Genomic DNA, 24,921 nt, shown 5'->3' on the forward strand with positions numbered 1-24,921 from the left:
TCAGAACTCCTAACAGCACTGAACACAGCACAGGTTAACATTTAAACACCACAACTGGATATTCAAACCTATGTATGCATGGATATGTTTATCTACCACCAAGAATCAAGTCTTCAAGTGACCTCAACACCAAAGAAGAAAAAGTGGCAAAGTCATCGAGAAGTTGTGATCTACATTTGAGAACTCTTCGATATATTGCTACTACTCAGTCATCTGCATAGAAGCTCTCCGACAGATAGCCAGAGATTGCACCGGGAGACTATGTGTCTGTGATGACCTCCCATTTTTTTTCGTCCAGTTAAATAACACTCAAACATGACAGCTGACATCGGACACATCTCAGAAACAACCCAAGCAGCCTCAATTCCAAACACCCGGCCTCTGGGTATTCCTCCCATCATGCCATAGGAAAATAATAATAAAGGCATTCTGTGGACTGTCCTTAGCTCAGTGTGCGTTCATGTATATGCCAGAGTACATAGTAATAGGGAGACGGCCGAGTGCTGATTCTTTGCAACACTGACTATTTCCCAAGGGAGAGTCGCATTAGCTTTCAAGTGTGCAATGGCATTTGCACTTTGGACTAACAAGGAAAGCAGACCTGGTTTCACCTGCTTCATGGTCTAACTTAGAAAAAGATGCTAACAAATGAACATTCTAGGGACCTTTGGAAAGAATCTGACATTTTCATGGACTCTCCCACTTTGAATCCATCAATCCCCATCCCCACCCCCAACACACACAAATGTAAGAATATTAAAATATGTGAGGTGTATTCAGAGAACAATATTTCACACCCCATCGCCCCAAGCCTGTGATATGTGTACAACAGAGTCCATACACATTTCAGTCCCTTCTGTCTTTTAGGAATACGGGATCATATGTATATGAACAGTTCCGGGTCTGATCCGAGCACGTTGTCTCTGGTGTAAACCAGAGCTCCAGAGAAAGGAGGGTAGACATATTGGTTTGTTTTCTGGGGAATCAAATTGAGTCAGACGATACACAGATGTGCCTGTGACAACACTTTTTACCCAAAGCCCAAGGGAGACACAACTCCGTCGCCCGGAGTCGCCGGTCCCTTTAAGAAGACTCCGGTCTTCCCCCCAGTGGGCTCCAGCGGCGCCCGCAGCAAAAGGCAAACTTGCCTGGCTCATTGGGGGGGGGGGGGACACGCCGCTGCTGGGTGGGAGCTGAGAACGCGCCAGAGTGCGCTGCGGGCTTCTTTCCCCTTCCCCTTTCCTTAACCCTTGCGGGAGCGGAGGAACAGGGCGGTGCTGCAGCACCGACGATCCGGGGCGCTGACTGCCGTGGGCTCCGGAAACTTTGCGCCGAGCGTGGGATTGACTAGGCAGAGCCGAGCCGGCTAGCTGGCCTGGGAAGGGACGGGGGAAGGGCGGCGGGAGAGAGGTCCGATCCTTCTGCACCCCAGGTCTCTAGCCCGGGGCGCTGGAAAGGCGGGGGTGCTACGGCCGCTGCGGCGGGGGGAGCTGTCCCTTCAGCACCATGGACCTGAAGCCTGGGCGTTAGGGAGGCGGAGGCGGGGCAACAGGCGGGAGCTGTCCCTTCAGCACCATGGAACCTGAAGCCTGGGCGTTAGGGAGGCGGAGGCGGGGCAACAGGCGGGAGCTGTCCCTTCAGCCCCGCGGACCTTTGCCCTCAGATGAAAGCGCCCGGCCCCCGCCCCAGGACTCTGTCTTTTCTCCAGTTTGAGCGGGGGTGTCAGGAGCAGGCGGAGAGCTTTCCTGGGAGGCTGGGGAAGCAATGAACACTCTTCTCAGCGACTCGCCTCCCAGCAGTGCTATTTTTTGCCATCCGCCCTCACCCCCAGCACACGCGCTCGCACACACACGCACGCACGCACACACACACACATAAACCTCTCTGGATTTCTTTGCCTAGAGTCTCCCGGGGCTGTGAGGAGCCAGGCGCATCTCAAACCAAGCTGGCAGCTCCAGGCTCCGGAGCCATGCCCTGCACGGACCCTCCTCTTTACCAAGCTCCTGAGGAATGAAAGGAACCCAGGGATCCTCAGAAGGCAGCAGTGATGTGGACCAACCCCCTGGAACCTGCACCCTTCCAAGGGCCATAGGCGACCCAGGGAACGGAGAGAGCTCCAGACAGGAAATCCCAGCTTTCCCAAAGTCTCTGTGGATGGTGACAAAAGGAGACCCGAATTTTTGGAAGAGCCTGCCCTAGGTTACCCAGCTGCAGAGTGATTTTCCCCTCTGGCATTGAACCTACCGCTCCAACCCCCAGCCATCCAGAGTACCATGAAGAATTATGAGGATGTGTGACAGAGGTATCCAGATGTTGATCACCACTGTGGGAGCCTTCGCAGCGTTTAGTTTAATGACCATTGCAGTGGGCACGGACTACTGGTTATATTCCAGAGGTGTGTGCAGGACTAAATCTACAAGTGATAATGAAACCAGCAGGAAGAATGAAGAAGTAATGACCCATTCGGGGCTGTGGAGGACCTGCTGCCTAGAAGGTATTTACAAATTTTTCAATGGCCCTAAATAATGCAGTCTCTGATATTCTGATATTCCAGTGGGTGTTTGGGGGAGATGGAGGCAGTGATGGGGAAGGAGGAATAGTTTGAATTATTGCTGAGAATGTGCAGATGTCCAGATTGTTCCGGCAAGACTAATGCTGTGTGGGATGAAGAGGTTCGGTCTTACTGATTGTTTATGGTTTAAGCTTCAGGAGATGAGATTTTGTGGTACTCTTAAGCAGCTTCTGCAGTTGAGCAAAGTCTCCAGATCCAAAATTCCTAAGCATATCGTGAACTGCTTTGATTTGTGGCTTGTGATGGGGTCTTTGGTTCTGCTTAAATTGCATTTCAGTGGGGGTTGGGGGGAGAGGGAGCGAGGAAGAGAGAGGAAGGAAGAGAGAGAGAGGGAGGGAGAGATGGAGAGAGAGACTGTGAGCTAGGCTGGCACACTCCGAGCTATTTCCTTATTTCTAACATAGTCTTATCAGTTTCTTCTGAGTTCAGTCTAAGTAGATATTTTCATGAACTTGCATTGCCAACCAGACTCACATATGTGAACCCCTACACACACACAAACACACACACACACACACACACACACATTTTAGCAGAACTTCCTTATAAATACATGTTTCATTCACTGTTTGGGATCAAAACAAAACTGGAGGGTTAGTATTTGATATCCACCTGTCTTCTTTCTTAAATCATCTCCAAACTCAACAAATATATTTTCATGACATTTGCATAAGATTGATTCTCCAAAAATCACAGTTTCTAATTTTAAAAATTGAGAATTTGCCCTAAATTATTACGAAGATGACAGACCAATTTTTAGAATGTCAAGCTCTTGGGTAGCCTGTCTCACTATTCAACTTGCTTTCACTACACCAGAAGTCACTCTCAGCAGCGCTGGGCAATGCCTGAATGTCAGTGGTAGTAAATAAAAAGATAGAGAAGAAAATCAAAGCTCTTTCGAGCTTATGTGCCTGAGGGAAGGCACTGGATTAGAGGGGCAGAAGGGAGTTTTCTCAGGCTTCCGAGCAATCTGTGAAGCTTGTCACACTGATGAGCAAGGAAATCTGGGTTTCCTGTATGTTGCCCTTCCCTGTTTGCCATTGGTTCTCCATGCCTGCATTCCCACTGGCTGGCTTTGTCAGGGCTTTTTGAGAACTTGCATTTATGTAAATCACTTAGGAAATCATGCTATGACATCACTTGCTAGTGTAATATTGCATCATTCCCTGGCCTTCTTCCCATGTCCTGACAGTCTGAACAACTGCTCTCCTGACTAGCACTACTATAATCGATTCTGTTTCCAACACAAATCTGCAACTGGTGGAAACCCCAGGTAGGAAAAGACTACTTTAAATGCAACAAGGATCACTGTGCTTGAAGTCAGAAGACCTGAGTAGTGCTGCAAACTATCTGTGTGACCTTGGCTAAGGCATTTACCTCCCCCAACCCTCGCTAATCAATCTGGGAAAAGATTACTTTGGAATAGGTGATCACAAATTAGCACTACCCAAAGCTCTTAGTGTATCCAGTGTACCAATGGAAATTTTAGAACAATTCTTTCACAAACATGGACAGAAATCTAATATTTGTGATCACTGGTGATCAGATGTGGTGAAGTCATTTACCTTGGGGAAATTCCATAATTCTCTTTCCTCTATTGACAACAAAGAGTTGAATTACCTTTTGTAAAGCTGTGATTTGGTGGATGTCTCAATATCTACATGGTTCTAAGAATGACATAAAAAATCTGAGCCAAACAAGGTATATATGTAAACCATGTTTCAGTTATCCCCGGTTCTTCTGACTCTTGGAACAAAACCTGGGAATGTACAATTAAACACCAATTTTGGCTTCCCCTATTAGGGCCTAAAATCCCTAAATCCTTTCTCAGAATCTTTCAACTCATGGTTTCTCTCTTCTTCAACATCATGTCCTACACCCACAGTTTGTACAAAGAATTGGAACCCCACCCAGGCATTCTGTGGGCTTAGTGGGAGAAGTGAGAATTTGAATCAAGATGGAACTGGATGCATCCAAGATATGCTCTTGGTCAGGTGAATTCTTTTGAGAAAATTTGTTGCAGTCTTCATGCAATTTGACTCAGCCATATATATTTTTTTACATTTTTTGAAGTATTAAATACAGTAAATTTAATGAGTCACAGTGAATTTTTAGCTATGTGTAGACCCATGGAACCAACACTTGGCCTTGGCTGGCATCTGAGCCAAGGTTTTTCTTCAGGTATTGAATATATCAAGTGTGCAAGGAATTTCAGTAACCTCTGATTTCCGGCATGCAGTAGGCAGAATCCATCCTCTGGAGTAAAGGTGTATCCCTGTCTCTCATTCAGTATCTCCTGTCTCCTAGAGTCTCAACATCCTCATTCTTCTGGTTCTTTAGTGTCAAAGAGTAACTGGAGGTCTTGCAGCTCAGTGTTCCCTGATATCAAATTAGAAGAATCAATTCATCCACACTTTTTTAAGAGCCATGAGAGAATGTGGTTCTTTTGTCCAAAAGAGAATGCTCAGGAGGGACATGACAGCTGTCTGCAAATATCTGAAGAGTTGTTACGTGGGAAAGAGATTTGAAATGTTCTGTGTGGCCTCCAGGGGGTAGAAGTAAGATCTAGAAGAAAATAGGCTTTACCTCAATATGAATAACCATGCAATGTAGAGTAGAGAGCTTTAAGAGGTATGGGTTCTCTACCAACAACGATATTCAAAAATAAGGAAACTACATCAGTGTTTCCAAACTTGGGTAGTCATCAGAATCACATAGGGAGCATTAAGGAAAAAAAAAAAAGATTATTAGGCCTCACAACTAGATTCTCTGCTTCCACAGGTCTGTGGTGAATCTGAATTTTCTGAAACTCCTCCAAGCAATTCTGATGTTAAAGCCAACATGTATTGAGTATTTACAATGGGCCTGGCAACATTGCATGTGCTAAGAAGGATCACATCGCTCAAAGGAGAGAAGGGATGTTTCCAGTTTTCATTTCTATAACTCACCAGAATGTCATTTATATTTAGTACTTACTCTGTGCTAGCTCTGTTCTGACAATTTTGAAAAATTAACTTTTTCCTCTTCAGAGGAGCTCATTGATGGAGGTATTATTATTATTGTCCTGGTTTTATAGGTGAGGAAACTGAGGCCTGGAGAGAGTACAAGACCTGCCTGAGGTCACATACCCAAAGCCAGCAGGCACTCCTTCACCTAAGCCATGTTGCTTCTCAGAGCATTTGCTAAAGCACATTAATTCACGCTCCAGTGGATAGGTTGCTACTGGTACAAACATTAGCTTGTGAGAATGCCCAGACACAGGGTTTTTCCATTCAGAAGCCTCAGGTCCCAGAACACTCAGCATGCCTGTGCCTCATCTGCAGGGGTGCAGGAGACATCAGACAGGCACAGACTTGGAGATGGCAAAGGACACGTTTTGAATGAAGAAACAATCGACCTATGTAGAGACACCCACATTCAGAAAGCCTGACTCATTATCTGTATCTGGAAAGCACGCGAGGCATTCACAAAGTAGGGCCCCAACTTGCTGCGTGTTTTCAATGACAGCATGTGGATTTGAATGAGAACATTGGTGTATGATTTCCCCCATGAAGAAGACCCCTTGGAGCCCTAGACTCAAGCAAAGTGATGTATTTAGAGAATGCAAAGACCCCAGTGGCCTGGTAGCAAGGGACCCTGAGCTCTAGTCGCATTTCTGCCACTACCAGTCACAGGAATTGTGCATGTCCTTTTCCTCCGTTGGGCCTCAGTTTACCCAGTTCTGAAATGAAAGCTTCAGATAGGGTTAGGGAGTGAACAAATCCCAGTGTCCATGTGGACGAGGCAGGTAATGTAACAGTTGCCAAGCATCTCACTGTCCTCTTAACTTGGTTCTATAGGGGGAAAGCCACTGCACTTGAGAAGGTATATGGTAACTGAAACATGGTCTCTGTGTGGGGGGCGACATAGAATGGTTGGGACTGAGGCAAACTGGAGAACACAAGCCCCAATCTAAGGGACAATTACTATATGACTTGAGTTGATTCTTACCCTGGAGAAATGTGTCCCAAATTTATCCCAATATACCAGATATTTAAAAACCACATGTAAAATCTCTTAAGTTTTAAAATGTGGCCAACAAAATTAACTTTTTAAAATTGCACTGCCTGCCAGCCCAAACTTTTCTCATCATTGAATTTGACCCATAGGCTGCCAGTTTAAAGGCCCTTTTAATCCAACTTTCTGTTATTTCCCTATTTCATTCCTGAATTGTTGTCCATTAGTCAATAATCACTTTTTCAGTTCATTTTTTTAAAAAAATGCTGACTAAGGGAATAAAGCCCACTTAGCTTTTAGGACAAGGAACTTAAAATTATGGAAAAGAGTTTCCATAAACTGCTATTTCTTCTACAGATGGGCCTGGATGACATCAAACATCTGGCTGAAAACCTGAAAAAAAAAATTTAGCCAGTCATTAGAAGTTCCCCCATATTTCCAAATCTCCAGATGGTTGACTTTTTCAGCCAGATGGGGTTGCAGCTTTATTTATGTGTTCAGAAGCCTTCGGGGAAGCTGCAAAGATGTGATTAAGGACAGGGATAAAAGAAGGACATAACCGTGGTTGAGTATTTCCTATGTGCCAAGCCCTGTGCTGAGTGCTCTCATATATGGTAACTCATGCAGTTTTCATATTTCCTATCTCCCTCCAGTAGAAGAGAAGGTCGGGGATCCTTGTCTGTTGGGAGCACCGCTCTCCCTCTACAGCTTAGCAACAGTACTGAGTAGTCACTTCCGCTCCTCTGCTCTTACATCTGATGCTGCACCTTCCCTTAGATGGGGGTGCAGAATGCTCTGACTCTTCCCTACTCTTGACCTTGTCCCTGTTCCTTTCCCTGCATGGTTCCTCTTTGCTTCTAAAGCCCAAGAGGTAAATAGAGGAGAGGAGTGGACTGGAGTCTTAAGCAGAATGTGGGTGAGTGACTATGCCTGTGTTTGTGGGACCAGTCAGGATTGGGGAGGTGGCAGAGGTTGAGGTGCGAGCATGATAACATTCAACCAGAACATGTCTGTATAGCCATATTGCTTGCTAAAATGTTGAAATACTTGCCTACTTCTTGGTAAACAGCATCTGGCCCAAGTCCCCCATCAACCCTCCCCCTCCCACCACCACTATAGCTACCCTAGCTTCTTCTGGAACCTCCCAGACATCTATGAGATCTGTCCAGTAAAGGGTTAAGACCTGGCCCAACAGAGGCCATCGTGATCCCGACCCCGTGCTATGGAAACATCCATTCTGACTGGCTGGTCTCACGTCCTACCTGTGATTAAAAATTCTGAATCTTATTCCTACTTCCGTCATTGGTCGAAAAGACCTACTCCTCTTCTTTCTACCTCAAACCCAGCCAGCTACCTTCGGACTCCAAGATTCTACCCATGTTAAGAAGTAGATGATTTGAAAATAATTCTGTTCACTTCATCACTTGAAATTTTATTTTCTGAATTGGAAAAAAAGGCAAGGGATCTGCATTCCAAGGTTGGGTAACTACTGTGGGCTATTAACGTGGTGACTAGTGTGGGTTACTAGTGTGCATCAAGAAAAAATAAGAGAAGAAAAGAAACCCACAAAAAAAAAAAAACCCACAGGAAAGACTGTGTCCTTCGAATGTTCTCTTGGAGCAGTGTCTAACAATCCTATCAGAGGGGTCATCCGATTCTTTAGAGAAATGTAATTTTGTTTGGCTTAGTTTTATTATAGATAAAGGGCCAGTGGTATAGTTAGATGCTTACTTGTAGAAAATTTGGAAAGATGCACATGAATTTGCTCATTAGAGGTGCAAATGATTTCTGTTCATCAGAAGAGATAAGCTCAAATGTAGATTTATTGCCCTCCCTTGAGGACATGAATCAGTTTTACATCTAACTTGACAATCTTACTTCAGAATTTTTTTTCCCTGAAAAATATATATAACATCCTCCTTTGAACTAGCTTTGTCATTCTGCTAGTTCTCTCATTGATGAGTTGAATTAAACTTGACATGAGCTCTTTGTATATTTTAGGAAAATGATGTTTCTAACTATTTAAAAATTATACTCTGACATGTGGAAGCACCCCCAGCGAAACCAATGTTTCTGAAAGAGACTCCCACAAGACTCCAAAGTTGTTTTGTGTTTTCCTCCATCCACATGACCCTGCCAGAGCCCACTTTTTCATTGTAGGAGCAAATGGGTCTTTAATCATCTGGGCACTGTTCTCTGACCACAGAGACTATGGGATAACAGCAGGGGTTTTGAAGTCAGGTGAACCTGGGTTCTTACCTGGATCCTGGTGTTTATTGGTTGCAATGCCTGGGAAATTGCTTCACCTCTGAGCTTGAGTTTCCTTGCCTGTAAAATGAAGACACACAGTAGCAAGCTCTATCAACTGTTTCTATTTCTGTCCTTCTTGTCATACCTCTAAATAATACATTGACCAGTAGTCCACTGACATCCTTTTTAAACAACAACCATTTGCAAAGACAAATGATAAGCTAGCTTTCTTATGCCACCTCCCTTTCTCCCAAAACTTGTGGTTCCTCAGCGAGTTGCCTGTGGCTCCAAGAAGAATCATTCATGACGATTGAGGGTGCCTGCTATAAAAGAGAGGCTGGCATCACATTCCTGGGTTGGAGCCTGCTCCTCTGGCTGCTTCAATAAGGAGCCTGAGAGACGGAATAGCAATGGGGCTGCCTTTGTGGAATTGGGGGGGGAAGTTCTACAGGTTGTGTAGATCTGGTAGTGAAGGGCTAATCTTGAGCCATTTGGGCAGTATCCCACCCAAGAGAGAAGCCCATTAGGCAAGAAGACCCCAGTCAGAGCTATACAACGTCATGACGATGTTGCCCTGCACAGGGCTGCTGGGTCTAGGCGTGAAACAGGGACTGAGAGTGAGCCCCCACCCCATTCCCCAAACCATGCACCTTGGCCCAGAGCTGAGTCCATCCAAAGGAAGGAGGACCTTTAAAAAATGTTCACAGGGTACTGTATAGTTCAACTGCAGGTCCCCCAGCATGGCGCCACGAGTTACCATTGATGGGGGTACCAGAGGGGGATGGAAGATACTGGCTCAGACTCCAATATCCCATATGGGGGAGGGAAGCTGACGTAGGAAGGCCCCCTAGGGTTCTCCAATCACCAGTGCATGTGCCTCCAAAAGTCAGTCAACATGTCGACCCCTGTCATGCAGAGAACCCTGACGATCAGTGTTGGCTGGGGAAGTGGTAACAACAGACAGTAAAGGTTTGCAGACTCACCGAGCTAAGTGAAGTGACATTTTGGCTATTTCTTTTTCCTTCCTGTTCCCTGCCACAACACACCAAAGGCGCTAGAACCAAAAAGAGGGATGGGTAGAGATAGCGTATTGCAATCTGGAAGTTTTAACAGGCAGAAGTGAGTGGAAAGTTATGACCTCCGCCCAAAATGTCATTAAGGAAATGAGGGGTTGGATATAACACAGTTGAAAGCTAAAAATAAAACATATTCCACTAATTTGAGATTCTTCAATAAACAGGGTATATGTCATCATGTTTTGTCTCTAAAATTCTAAAGTTGGAAACCCAGTGGTGTGTATCTATTGTGATCTATAATTGTATCTCAGGGGTTGGGCAACTATAACCCTTGGGCCAAATTCAGCCCATGGACAATTTTCATACAACCCACATGCTAAGAATATTTTGCATTTTTAAGTAGTTGGAAAAAATGTAATAATATCCAATAGTATTTCGTGACACATAAAAATGATGAGAAATCCACATTTTAGCATCTATACTTCTGCCTGTTGCCAATAAAAATTCTATGGAAATTTGTTTTCTCTCTTGTTATATATGTATAACATATAGTATCCTCAGTTTTGCTGCTTGGCCTGCAAAGCCTAAAATATTTACTGTCTGGCCCTTTACAGAAGAAGTTAAGTTTGCCAACTCCTGTTATATCTCAGTGGAGAGGCATGGAGGAATCTATAATAACGTTTTATTTCTAGAAGTACCCTTTGTTTTCCTGAGAATATTGGTTGTTGGGGGGCAGTGGTGGGGTTTTTTTGTACTATTTGCCTTTATCGCAGACTCTTCATCTGAGCAGGTGTTCTGTGAGTCCTCTTCTCTTTCCTGCAGAACTTGCACTTAGTTAGCTCCTTGCCCAGTTAGTGCTATTTTAATTCTTCCTGAGACATGGAGAGGTTGAAAGAAAGTCAGTGGGATCCCTCCCTTATAAAGGGCTCCAGGAAAATGCAGCCCCTGCTCCGGAACACAGGGACTGACATCTGTCCGGGCTGACCAGAGGGAAAAACTTTGGGAACCGGTGTTCTGATGGTAATGAAAAGAACAGGACACCAGAGAGAGGGTGAAGGTAGACTCGATCAGACATGGTCACCGAGTGAGGGTGAAGAAATTGACGTCCACCAAAAAAGAGGCAATTGCTATTGGAAGTCAGATAGAAATCCCCCTCCATTTGCTCTGCGGATAAGGCTCAGCAAGCTCATGAAAACATAAGACAAATATTCTGGAAATGGGTGCTTTTATGGAGACAGATTCATCCTCCAAAAATGTTAAGAAACACTAAAGTAGAGCCTAGGGCAAAGGTAAAAGCTGGCATGACCTGAGGATCTCCCAAACCGAGATGGGAATTGAAGACGTAGAAGTACACAAGGTGTGCCAGAGGAGACCCAGTGGGTATGAGGAGGGAAAGTGACAAAACCCTAAGGAGCATTAACACTTGAGGGGCAGGAAGCAGAGGAGCTGGTGAAAATTGGAAAGAAAAGCAGAGATGAAGAAGAAGTGATCAAGATTTGACTCACATTTTAAGGGTCTGCAGAGGCTTGCTCTAAAAGGATGGAGAATGGTTAAGGCGAGACTAGCAGCTCTCCGGCCCACGAGGTTTGCACGAGAGGACCCATGTCCAGGGCATACCTGCCCTTCCTCCTGGAATCAGTAAACAGGTAGGGCATCCATAGGGATCCTGGGGGCTACATCCAAGGAAGCTGCAGAAGGAGAGGCTGGGCCCTGAGAACCCCAGAAAGACGTGCCAAGGAAATAATAAATAGCTAACACTTAATGAACACCTTCTGTGTGCCAGGCTGTGATTACTAGGGCAGACCAAGCATTTATTTCTGGACTAACCCCTGAGCATTGATTGATTGGTTGATTGATTGATTGATTGACTTAACAGACACATACTGTACCTGCCACTGTTCTGAGTGAGCACTTGGCAAATATCATTTGATATTTAAATTACGTCTTCAGGAGGTAGACACTGCTATACTCCCTGCTTTACAAATAGGAGAACGGAGACCCAGAGAGCGCACGGTTGATAACAGAGCTGGGATTCCAACCCTCCCCTGTGCTGCCTTTCGTGACTGTACTCTAGGCTTTTGGATAAGCACCTCGTGTAAACAGATGCGGCTCATAATAGCCCTGCGTACTGCTCAGTATAGACCTGTTCCACCCACAAGGAGACTTGAAGCTCATAGAAGTGAGGTAGCTTGTGCTAGATCGCCCGCTAGTGTGCTCCCCAAAAGCTTCACCCTCACTACCACACTGCAGTGCCTTTGCTGAAGGACCGGGCTGGTGGGCGGGTCTCCTCCAACCTGCTCACTCCTTTTTATTTTTTGGGTTTTTAAAAATAAGATTTTACTTATCTGAGCGAGTGAGTAAGAGAGAGAGAGAGCAAGCATGAGCTGAAGAGGAGGAGAGAGAAAGGGAGAAGCAGACTCCCTGCTGAGCGGGGAGCCCGATGGTGCTTGATCCCAGAGCTCCAGGATCATGACCTGAGCAGAGGGCAGACGCTTAACCGACTGAGCCACCCAGGTGTCCCTCCAGCCTGCTCACTCCTATGTCAAGAAAGGTTAGGCGTCAGTCACTGGCTCTGAGCCAACCAGAACATTTGTGTAAAATAATTACCCCAGCCTTTCCCAATTGTTATTACAAATCCAGCAAGGTCAGGGAAAAAAAACGGTAAAGCTAACAAGATTTAGATATTGTAGCAATGGGCTGCTGAGAAACGCCCCCTCTGGAGATCAAATGTAAATTTTCTTTAAATGGCAACACCAATCATTTGGAAGTGAGAAGAGCCGAGTTTCTTAAGGAGTTTCTGATTCGATGCAAGTGGGCAGAGCATTGGACATTTTTGCATCTTCTACACTGGATTTGGGTGTCTGCAAACTTGGGGATGCCATTAGGTTCATGGCTGTCCCACTTCCCAAGCGGTAAATTTGGAGACGTCATTTGTTTTACTTCTTCAAGCTTTTGACTCTGTGTCAGGCAGGAATCAAGTTCTGGTTTAAGGATCTGCAGCTGGATTTTCGTGCGGCACTCAAAGAGCGAAAATCATCTTGGAAGAACACAGACACCCATTAGACATGCCATAGACCAATGCACCAGGCCTGGTTCTTAATGACCTTGGGCTTGGAGAGGCCAGAAGTGGGCAACTAAGATGAGGCTGAGGTGAGGCAAGCAAAGCCTGACACCCTATACCTACCTTTCAACCTGCATGTTTTAAGAAATATTATCCACGATCTTTTTGCTGCCCAAATACACTACCAACCTTATTTTGCTGAACTGGCACATAGTAGAGGCTCAATAAGTATTCAGTGAATTTGTTCCTTGAGAGTAGGCAATCCAATAACCTTGAGCTTCTCCTAGGGAACCCATGCTAATCACTACCAATCACTCTTCTGGTATTAAGTACTTATAAACCACTTTTAAAATAATGTGCCCTATAATTGCCATCTTAATAATTGGTAATTCAGTAGCCTGTATTTGGAGGAAGTCTGGCTTCACCGTCTTGAAAATCTCTACATCATCTGTCCGTCCCTTCTTTTCCATTTTTTTTCCCTCAACGATTATGCAGAGTCGTCCAATAATCCGGGTACAAAGCTGGGGAAGACAAAAGTAAATACATGTTGTGTGGACATATTGTGGGCAAACCCAGCAGATACTGTTTCCATTCCTCGTGTTTCAGAGTCTATCTATACTTGGTTACCTGCGTGTTCGGGAAATAGAATCTCCACCACTCTGCATTCTGTAGCATATGCTATTCAGCGTCACGCAAAGCTGCTTTGGAACACAATAATGCCTACCTGTGAAAATGCTTCCAAAAATCACAGGTAACTGTTGAAGCATCTTCTACCATCTCAACTATCACAAAATCCTACTGTCACCTGTGGAAATTCGTTTTGGCATGCAGCAGTTCGTACAGACGCATTATTTACAACAAATCGCTGTGACCCTTTGCAAATTGCAGGACGACAGAACCAATTAGCTGTTTATCAGCTTAAGGTGCCTGAAAATATACCCTACCGAGTAAGCCCTGGTTTTTCAAAATATTACTTTTCACCAAAGACAAATCTGGCTGGTGATCAAAATGCTCTAAGTGTTTAGACAAAAATCAAAAGATCAAATCAAGAGGCAATGATGTTAATCTGAGTCAGAGGTCTACTGCACAGCATAGTAATGGCCCTCCTCTGCTTTTTCACTCTGTGCTGAGTGATGGCTTAGCTCTTGAGCACAGGGGAGATGACAGGGTTAGGTTCCAAGAGATAATAAGGTCTGAGCCAAGGAAAATTCAGTCTGGACCACCCCCGAAGATGATTTTCCAGTTATAGTTCCTGGGTCTGGGCTGCAGTGCCATCCCTTTGGCTTAGGTAATGGACGGTCCCTGCCAAACCGTCCAAAAGCTCGAAGGCTCACTGGACTGGGAAAGGGAATGAGATTGTAAATAGGGTGATCAAGGTAGGCTTCCGTGAGAAGGTGACATTTAATCCTGGGTATAAAGGAGATGAGGAACCAAGCCAGGTGGCTATCAGATGGAAAGAGCATTCCAGATGGGAAAAAGCAGCAAGTGCAAAGGCCCAGGGGTAGGACATGGATGGGGTGTTCAAGGAGCAAGGGAGTCACTGCAGCTGAAGAGGGTGATGAGCTCAGAGGAGGGAGTATATCAGTTGAGGGGTCTAGACCCCAGATTGTGGAAGACCTTGAAGGATGTTGTAAGAACTCTGACTTTGACTCCGAGTGAACTAGAAGGCTTTGGAGGTTTTGAGCTGAAGACTGACACGTTCTTGAGTTCATCACGTCCAGGTCTTTTCAATGGAGTTCTTTGCTGCTTGATGGAAGGAACACTTTGTCCTGTGACTTCCTTTGCTTTTCTCAGGCAAGAACTTCAGCTCTAGTCTTTAAAGTTTTTGCCTCATCTTGCCCTGTTGCTTCTCAAAGACTGGGCACAGTGGAACAACATCCATTCACCATCATCTTCCTTCTTCCCCTGAAAGCAAGTCCCTGGTCTCTTATTGTTTTCAGTATTGTATTTCTTACTGTGGGGAAATGGGGGGATAACAGTGTTGTGGAAGTTTCTCGTGTTTATCAAATCTTGCAAAGTTCTTTGACTCATCCTTCCCAATGGGCAGCCCCTCCTAACCCAGATTCTCACCCTCCTCCAGCTCAGGCCAACATCTTCTCCCACTCTGGTACCCCTTCTGAGCCAGAAATCCAATAGGGGGTGGGAAGTGAGTGATTTGCATGTGGGGGAACTCCAGCCTGGCTCCTGGCTCTTTATATCCTTACTGAGCACCTACTAGGTGCTAGACTTTATGCTAGGTGCTAAAGATTTGGCAGAGAACAAAATAGACAAGTTCCCGTCTTTGGGAAGTTCAAAACTGTAGAGGGAAGATGCTGAGAAACTCCTCTAAACGAACAGAGCAGGGTACTCCTGAAAGAGGGAGTAGGAGTCCTGGCTTAGTCAGCGGGAGGAGCGGCTTGCCACAGAATGTTCTCTTAGGGGTATGCATCTTTTGAAGGGGTCTGGCCTACAACAAATGCCCAAAACACATTTGTCAAATGCCCTGCAAGGCTGCATTGGTTACACAGAGAAGAATGGACTTCTCCTGAGTGCTGAGGGCTGGAATGGAAATGAATTCAGAATTCCTGGTTTCCTATCCTCAAGCAGATGGAAAAGAAAGCAGGACGATAGCCTACTTCTAGAAATCCATGGAGACAAACTGAATGACTGCACATTCCTCTTGGTTTACATTTTTAAACTCTCTTTAAAAAAAAAAGAAAGCCTGGATATTTGATTTTTGTCATGCTCTTTGAGTGGCATATTTTTCTTATTGTATTTTTTAAAAACACTCTTAACATCCAAGTAACGCAAAAACACATTCTCACTATAAACTTTTAAAGCAAAACAGACACCGGTTCCTCTGTATCACCGCCCCTCCTTGCCCACAGATGACTGCTACTTCCATGAACTTCTAATAAATATCATTTCCCTATCTTTCTGCTCTGCCACGTCAACGAGATTAGAAAGGCTGTGTTTTTCTCTTCCAGTTCAAATCCTTCACCAATGACTCAAAAGCTTTAAAAAATTATCTTATAATTTACTAAGGCATTTAATCATGCACATTATTTTTAAAAAATTAAATCACGCAGAAGGGTTCTTAATGACAAGCACCTGTCTCGGGGTGTTTCCTCCCCCTCGTCCCAAGTTCTACTGCTCAGAGCAAGGGTGTTTTCCCCCCCTTTAACCATTTCTGATTCGGCTCTTGTGGTGGTTACATCTCTATCTCTAGGTAACACGTTTATCCTCTGTTACTCGATTTATAAGCTATTGACTTCCTGCCACAATAGGTGAGGATTTAGTTAAGACATTCTACCCTCTGTATTGATATCCTTTCCAATTTCTAAAAGTGGCATAAATCCTTATTTCCTTTCCCATCCACCTTGGATAGAACGGGTCAGCTTCCAGCTTTCTAGAATGGTGGTGTCCACATTTCCCCTTTCCACTTACCCCTTGTTTTCTCTTTGTCAAGATTTCATTCCGTTTGCATTTGACTCTGTCACTATGCTAATGCCCCCCCCCCCCCGAGCTGGGGCTATGGGTCAGTTCCGAAGTTTGAAAGCCAATGAAATTATTATGATTAGGCAGACAATGTTCAGTGCAAAGCGGTTTTCTAGGACTTCATTTTCTCTTTGTGGTTTCAATGTCACCATCTCGTGGCCATTCAAAAAAACAAAACAAAAAAAGGTCCAAATGGAGTCCCTTTTCGGTAATACGTATCCAGTTGTTCAAAATCATGCCTCATATTTTTCTGTGTCACCCTTGGGCTTTTTGGTACAGTTTTCATTTTCCCCGGAGTTTCGTGAAGACTGAAAGGTTTGGTATTGTTGTTTTCTGAGCAAAAGATTGGGCTTTTTAAATATAAGTCCTGGGGTGCCTGGGTGGCTCAGTGGGTTAAAGCCTCTGTCTTCGGCTCAGGTCATGGTCTCAGGGACCTGGGATCGAGGCCCGCATCAGGCAGCATGATCCTGGGGTCCTGGGATTGAGCCCCACATCGGGCTCTCTGCTCACCACAGAGCCTGCTTCCTCTTCTCTCTCTCTGCCTGTCTCTCTGCCTACTTATGATCTATCTGTTAAAATAAATAAATAAATAAATCTTTAAATAAATAAATAAATAAATAATTATAAGTCCTAAGGTGGGGGAAAGAACGTTCTTGAAAAATCATACTACCCCCTTCTTTTTTTTCTGCTTTCTCAGGACAGTGTAGTACTTAAGAGCTCACCTCTATGGCCAGATTGCTCGGGCTCAGATCCCAGGTCAACAATGCATCAACAGTGTGCTAATGCTACCTAACCTCCCTGTGTCTCTGTTTTCATCTGTAAAATTGGGGTATGACTGCCCGTCCTCATGAGGTTGCTATAGGTATTTGATGAGTTCATACTTGTACGGCACATAGAACAGCGTCTGGCACATCCAAGTACTAACTTGGTGATGGTTGTTACCATCTTCCTGTGGTAAACAGAATGGACAGAATCTGCCCATCTGCGTCGTTCTGCCCACAGCAAGGAACCCTCCAGAACATGGTTACCACCATTCTGCTTAGTCCCCCCAAAGCTTCAGATCTTTGCCTTCTGGGGGCAAAGCCAGTGATAACCGCTGATGGAGACCCTACGGGGGGATTAGATTCACGATCTCTACTGACATCGTAAGCCTGACTCTTCTCATTCTGGTTGCTGAGGTGGCCAAAACCTTAAAGAATCTGTATTGGAGAATATCCCCCAGAGGAGTCACATTGAGGACCCAATTAGCCCTTGATGAATAACAATGGCAAGTGCATATCAAGTGCTTTACATGCATGATCTCAGTTCTCTCAAGAGCTCCATGGGGTGTTATACCCATTTTACTGACGAGCAAATGGAACACAGCAAAGTAACTTCCAAATTCTCCCAACTAGTGAGCAATCGAGGTGGGACTCAACCTTGCGTCTTTCAAGTCTGAGAATCGAGGTCCTTAATGCTGATGGAAGAGCGCAGTGTTCTCATGGGGTGTTCTGTTAATCCCTGGTGGTAAAAGAGGCCCCCCGAGACCATTCAATGGGGCTCTGCAAGGTCGGAACTACTTCCGAGTAGTAATAAGGTGTGATTTGTCTTTTTCATGGTGTTGACATTTGCACGGATGATGCCAAAGCAGCAGTGGGTGAGGCAGCCAGAGCCCAAGCTCCCACAAAGGCTGCAGTGCCAACCGATCCTAGTTGTCACTGAATTCATCACCACCACTCCCTCCCAGTGAAAGAAAGTGCTAGTTTCCCTTTAAACATCCTCAGTGAAACAGTAAAGAAGTATTCATCTTATTAAATTTTATGACATCTCCAACCTCACATACAACAAAATGGGAAGGACCCAGAAAGCGCCTCAGTGACGAGCCAAAACCCACTGTTAGTCTCCAGCAAAACCACTTGTGCAACTGAGTTGTGTGCTGAACTGGCTGCAGTTTTTCCATAAAACACCATATTTACTTGAAAGAATGACTGACAGGCAAATTATGGTTATTCAGGCTTGGATATTTGGCAGACATTTTCTTGAAAATGAGCTAAGTGAGCCTGTCACTTCAAGGAAAGCCAATGATGGCATCTGTTGCCAAGGATGGAATTCAAGATTTCAAATGAAAATTACAATTATGCTGGTGTCTGCCCCTTGAGTGAATGTGACTTTTTTAATATATATTGTGTCATGACGTGTGCCGAATTTGGAAGACCTGTATAACTCTGGGAACCAATATTTGTCAAATGACCAATGCATGGCATTAAAGAATTATCCCTGGGTAAAAGATTCAGTCAAAATATGGCATTAGAACAAGGATTTTCATGCCCAAGAGCATGAAAAGTTAATTAGTATGGCTTCAGATTCCACACTGCAATCAGCCTTTAAGCTTGTTGAGTTTTGGTGTAGTATCAAAGAAGAAGATCCACAATTATCTTCAAAGGCTATTCAGATACTCCCGTCTTTGCCAACCACATATCTGGGTGAGGCTGGGTTTTCTTCCTGTGCTTCAACCAAAATGTTTGGCAGCAGATCAAGTACAGAAGCAGATATGAGAATCTGTCTTCTATTAAGCCAGACATTAAAGAGATTTGCAAAAATGTAAAAACAAATATCACTCTTCTATTTTTTGTGGGTGGGGGGTGGTGTGGAAAATATCATTTTTCATAGAAATATGTTATTTCTGTTAACATGCAGTTGCATTTAACATTATTTGCAAATGAATTTTAAAATAAATATTTGTACATGTTCTGAGTTATATTTTCCAAAACAGGAAATACAAGCAAATATAACCCACGTTAACAATGACTCAATAATTTGCACAAATATGACGGAGTCCTGAGACCAAAACCTTTGAGAATCTCTGCTACAACCTATTTTAATTCTGTTGACAACCTTCAGGTGGTTGAGGAGGGAAACCAAGGAGCCATTTTCGTACTTTTCTGGGAAGATTTCCTTCTAGTTCTGCCTTATCTTCCCCGCTGAGAGATGAAACAGTCCCTTGGCGTGTTCCAGTCCCTCTGCTCTGAGTTCTCTTTAGCAGCAGCTAAGCTCCGCCATTGTTCTGCCATCACTAGGATGTAAGAGGCAATGTGAGGTTCCAGCAAATGCTGAAAGCAATGTCTTTGATTAAAATGCAACCCTGCTGATATAAAGTCTGACAGGGCCTGAAGGATTCATCGCGCCTTGTGTCTTTGTTCATGAACACTAACAAAGCTCGGCCATGATTCCACAAAGAGCTGGAGGCTCAGGATCTGTGGAGAGATTCCTTACATGTGAGACAAAGCAAAGTGCAGGAACACTGAGCTGATTCCTCAGGGTCTTAGTAGATGCGGGTTTGCATTTATAAACTGTCTCCTCTCTACCTATAATCAAAGAACCCTGTGCATGAAGATGGAGAGTTTAGGGAAGGGAGGGGACTGCGGGGCTGCCATTGATCGGGCATATCTTCTGGCCAGTCCCAGTGCGAGGCATTGGGAAGCAGAGAGAAGTGAGAAATAGAAGGAAGGTTTGCGGATGCTGCCAGGAATGTCTGCTCTTGTTGGTCTGTTGGTTTGCCACCCCCCTCTTCTGGTAAGAGTATTCTGATCTGCTTTTTGGGCTACCGTGTCACACCATCGCTCCATCCTCCGTCCATGTGGCTTGAGTGGAAAGGACTCCAGCCTGGCTCTCAGTAGGAGCACATGACCCAGGAATGACCTTGAAGATTATCAGAAGGTATCAAGAGTATATGCTAAGGCAGTGGTTCTCAACAGAGGATGATTTTGCCCTTCCAGGGACATTTACCAATGTCTGGTGACACTTTTGGTTGTCACCAGGTGGGGGTGTAGGGGAGTGCTAGTGGCACATAGAGGGGGAGGCCAGGGATGATAGATAAATGTGCTGCAATGCACAAGACAGCCCCTTATGACAAACAGCTATCCAGGCCCCAATATCAACAGTGCTAGTTGGGGTGGAGAGACCTCATTGGAAGATCGTGGGAAGACATGGAAGGCTTTTAAGCAGAGGAGTGATGTGCTCTGAACCCACATTTTTTAAAGTATAGTCAGGAAACAGATTTTAGAGATTTCAAAGTGAAGCTTAAGAGAGGGTTGCCTGAGTGGCTCAGTTGGTTAGGCATCCAACTCTTGAACTCAGCTCAGGTCTCCATGTCACAGTCCTGAGTTCAAGCCCCACGCTGGGCTCCATGCTGGTGGTGGAGCCTACTTAGAGAGACACATAGATAGGTAGATAGATAGATAGATAGATAGATAGATAGATGATAGATAAAGTAGAGACATAAGCCACGGGACTATTGCAATGACTCCAGTAATAGAAGATTCTAGAAGTTTGATCTGGAAATACATATTTGGAAATTGTCAGTAGCAAATGTGGGACCTTGGGTGTGAACAAGAGCCTCCACTAAGGCTGCAAAAAATAAGAGACCCAAAGACAACCATGTTTTTTGCACAACCAAGTATATAGCAAGTTAATTAATGACTTATGCGCCAGCTCCTATGCTATCATTTGCAGGATCATGTTTGTCCCTTTTGACAAGGCGTATCGTTCCCAGTTTACAGGTAAGAAAACTCAGAAACAGAGATTTAAGTAACCCGCGCAGAGTCACACCCCTAGTTATCACCTGAGACAAAATGAACTCACAACAGCACAACTCCCTGGCCTTTTCCTTTAACCACTAAACTGCTGCCTAACCCAGGCTGAGAAGTATCTTCCAAAAGAGAAATTATTTCTCTCACAAGAACTGAAAGATGAAGGGGAGCTAGAGAGATGGACAAATGAGGTGGTGTTCCAGGAAGAGCACGCACGGCGGTCTCGGGGCTAGAAAGAGCATGGCGTCGCAGGGAAAGCCAAGCATTCCGTAGTGGCTGGCGGAGGGTGTACATTCACAGGTGGGGTGAGTGACAAGGGTAGCAGGGGCCATGTCATGTCGATCTGTGGGAAGGTGTGTTGAGTTTATCCTGAGAGCAACAGGAATCCTTTGGAACATTTAGGATGGAAGTTTTAAAAATCTGACATGATAAGGTTTTCATTTTTGAGGCTCATTCTTGTTGCCAAGTGGACAGTCGATGGGGGGATGGGAGAAGAATATGTGAAGGCCAGCTCGAAGTCCTCCATGCAGTAATCCAGGGGCGGTGGTGGATTTCCCTACCGGGGAAGTGAGTGGTGACAGAGACACTGGCTGTGACTTTGGGAGATGCTTTAAAAACTGGAAACAACGGAATTCCCTGTTTGTTATAGGCCAAGTGCAAGAGGAGACCAAGTCAGGGGACTCCCGTGTTTCTGGCTTTAACCTTTGAGTGGATGGCGATGCCTTCTACTGATGGAGAGTTTATAGGGGGAGCTGGTAATTAGGTTTCAAACACGTTGAATTTGCAGCTTCCCATCTCACATTCAAGTGGGGTGTTAAATGAAGGCAACCGGATTCGCTGATCTTGAACTTATAAGGGACGTTTTATCTAATTACTTCCCCATATTCATCGCTGTATTTTTTGATGAGGAAACAGTCAAACATGTATGTTCCAACCGCCACTAATTCTATTACAGACAACCAGGAAAGGTTATTAGATGAGGCTCTGTGTGACAGGGGAACTGATGTTAAAAGTCTGAATGCAGGTCATGGAGGGCATGGCCAGTCTAACCGGGCACTGATAGAGTTTACTGGTCGTGGAAAGCAAGCTGTGTATACCAATGGTCCTTCCATTTCTGACTTGTTGTCTGATTTGGGGTGAACATTAAAGAAAATATTCATAAAGGGTGACCTTTTGAAGTTTGAAATGATGGTTTCGGCTAATTTCCATTCCAGCCCTGGGGCTGCTGCTTGAAGGTCATGAGCTTGAAGCTCCTGACTTGTCTCTAGTCCGTGCTCTCCACCAATATTTGGAAAAGGCCAGTGTTATCTTTATCTTTAAAATGCCCATCCTTTGGATGAAGGATCATCATTCCTCATTCTGGGACCACACACTGAGAATGAAAAATGTACTGAGTGCCGAGCTTGTGTTAACAGCAAGACCCATTCTATTCTGATGCCTTGGGGAGCATATTGTCTGAGGTCCTAATAGTACAACAATACTGCTGTGTCATGTAGAGTTCATTCCGTTGCAAGTGACAGAAAACCCAATTCTGATTGACTTAAGAAAAGAGAGACAGAGAGATCTCTGTTGGCTCACATAGTCCGTATGGTAAAGGCATAGCTCACACAGGGATCAAGCTCACACGCACGCTATTTCTCTTATCGTGATTTCTCTGTTTCCTCTCTGTTGACTTCATTTCATAGTAATGGATGAGTGCTGGTTCGTAAACTGGCCCCCACACCCGGAGGGCAAAGTGAGATCCAAGAAAGAGTTAAACGACTCCAGACTGGAAAAGGTGGCAGTTTTAACAAGCAAGGGAACTCACATACGAGGGTTGTCTTGAGCAGCAGCAAGATGAGGCATTCTCTGCATCTCCCACCAGAATCTTAAAATGTACATAGAGACCTTAACTGGGTTCAGTCACATAGCCAGTCGGGATGGTCTCAATACCACCTTACTCTCTCAAGGCTACCTCCTTGCAAAGGGCTCCCACTGTGGGGACAGTGGGATAATACACTCCAAGGATAGGGGTGAGAGCATGAGGAGTCTCCAGTTGGCTGGGTCCAGCTCATAGGTCAGCCTGCAGCCACATCCTCTCAATGACCTCCTCCAAAATTGAGAGACTCAAGGATACAATATAGATAACATTATGCAACTCTCAGGGCTCTATTCTTCTTTGCTTGAATCCAGGCTTAGGGTATAAATTTCTTTTGCAGCAAGCAAAGGTCTCCTTGCGTTTCATTGGCACTGATTCAGTCACGTGTCCATTATTGACCCAATCATTGTAGATCAGAGGGGTCCTGAAGAGCTGATTGGCTCAGGGTTGAGTCTTGTGGTTTAACCTTGGTAGGAGAGGCATAGACCCCAGAGATAATTATGAGGATAAACAACAAGCATTACTGATTAATTACTGCATCTCAGGCATTGTTCTAAGTCGTATGCTCCTTGTAACAACCCTTGGATGTACCTACCCTTGTTATCGCCCTTCTAATGAGGAAAGCCAAAATACAGTGAGGTTAAATAACTTGCCCAAGGACCCACAGCTGGTAAATGACAAAACCAAGGTACAGAGAGGCGAGGTAACCTTTCCAAAGACGCGCAGATGGAAAATGATGGAGCCCCAGATTAAATTAAGGCAGCCTCCCACGGCGCGGGCTTTAACCCTAAATTAGGATCCAGTTACCAGATGTCTGCTGTCACTCAACACTTTGTAGTTACAGAGGACTTTCATACGTGACTTCATTTTTCCTCCCAACTTTAGGAGTGATGTAGGACTTGGGAACATTATCTTCATTTTCTGATGAGGAAATTGAAGTTCAGGTTGTGTGGTTTGCTCTAACTCAAACATCAGTGGAACAAGAGCTAACACCCCATGCTCTTCCTTTCTGATTCTGCGGTAAGGTAGCCTAAGAATTTAATAAATGCTGGGGAAACCACAAAGGCCTGGAAATGTGTATTGGGCTTCTAGCAAGCTGATCCTGAAGGCTTTACCCCTTGGTGCTTACATGTTACTTTCCTTCTGTGTTTGTTGTAAGCAGATGGGAGAACCCCAAGAATGTGGACTCAAAGTTGCCCTACATATTTAAACACCAAATTAAACTATTTATGAATTACGAAGGAGTCAAGCCACACAGAGTTGAATTAGGACCTTTATCTTTTATTAAATTCACACACACCCACGTAATAATTCTGTATCTATTTCTGGATTTTCTAGTCTTTTCTTTTAATCTATATTTCTATTTCTGAGGATATATCATATTGTAGTCTGAATTAACATAGCTTTATAAGACACTTCATGTGAGAAGGACATGTTTTCCTTTCCCATGCTTCTTTAACAACATCTTCTCAGTTCTTTTTTTTTTTTTTTTAATTTCTGTTGTTCAAACCACACAGTCTGTGGTATTTTTTTTTCAAGATTTTATTTATTTATTTATCAGAGAGAGAAAGAGCACATGCAGGCAGAGTGGCAGGCAGAGGCAGAGAGAGAAGCAGGCTCCCTGCCAAGCAAGGAGCCCAATGCGGGACTTGATCCCAGGACCCTGAGATCATGACCCGAGCCAAAGGCAGTGGCTTAACCGACTGAGCCACCCAGACGTCCCATCTTCTCAGTTCTTATGTTTTGATTTTCCGTGAATTTTCTGACCGTTCTATCAAATTGCCAGAAAAACTGGAATATTATTAAAATTTTAATTAATAGTTATTTGGGCATAATTGACCTCTTTCGAACATTAAGTCATCCGCCATTGAAAAACATAATACACCTCCCATTTCTTCTTCCCATGTTTGCCTTTATGTCTTTTAGAGACTTTCATTTTCCTCGTTCAACCTGTGCCTTGATTGGGTACATTGTTTGTAGGTAGGTTTTATATTTCCGGTTACTAATGTTAATGGGTGGTGTTTCCCAAGATATTTTCTGACTGGTTAGTACTACTGGTATGTGGGCAATTTATTGATCTGTAATGATCTATTTGTAAGCTGCTTGAACTTTCTTAGTGGTGC

General features: G+C 44.5%; 1 protein-coding gene across 1 annotated transcript in view; it reads left to right on the forward strand.

Moving 5' to 3' along the window:
* Window positions 1–1,173: 1,173 nt before the first annotated feature.
* CACNG3 (calcium voltage-gated channel auxiliary subunit gamma 3) overlaps window positions 1,174–24,921 on the forward strand; it is an 82,584-nt gene continuing 58,836 nt past the window's right edge. The window contains exon 1 of the mRNA XM_032328538.1: window positions 1,174–2,494. Within this exon, the coding sequence (XP_032184429.1) occupies window positions 2,284–2,494 (211 nt within the window). The 5' untranslated portion in view covers window positions 1,174–2,283. The remainder of the gene's footprint in view (window positions 2,495–24,921) is intronic.

The sequence above is a fragment of the Mustela erminea genome, chromosome 20 (genome assembly GCF_009829155.1).
Source record: "Mustela erminea isolate mMusErm1 chromosome 20, mMusErm1.Pri, whole genome shotgun sequence".
Classification (NCBI taxonomy): Eukaryota; Metazoa; Chordata; class Mammalia; order Carnivora; family Mustelidae; genus Mustela; species Mustela erminea.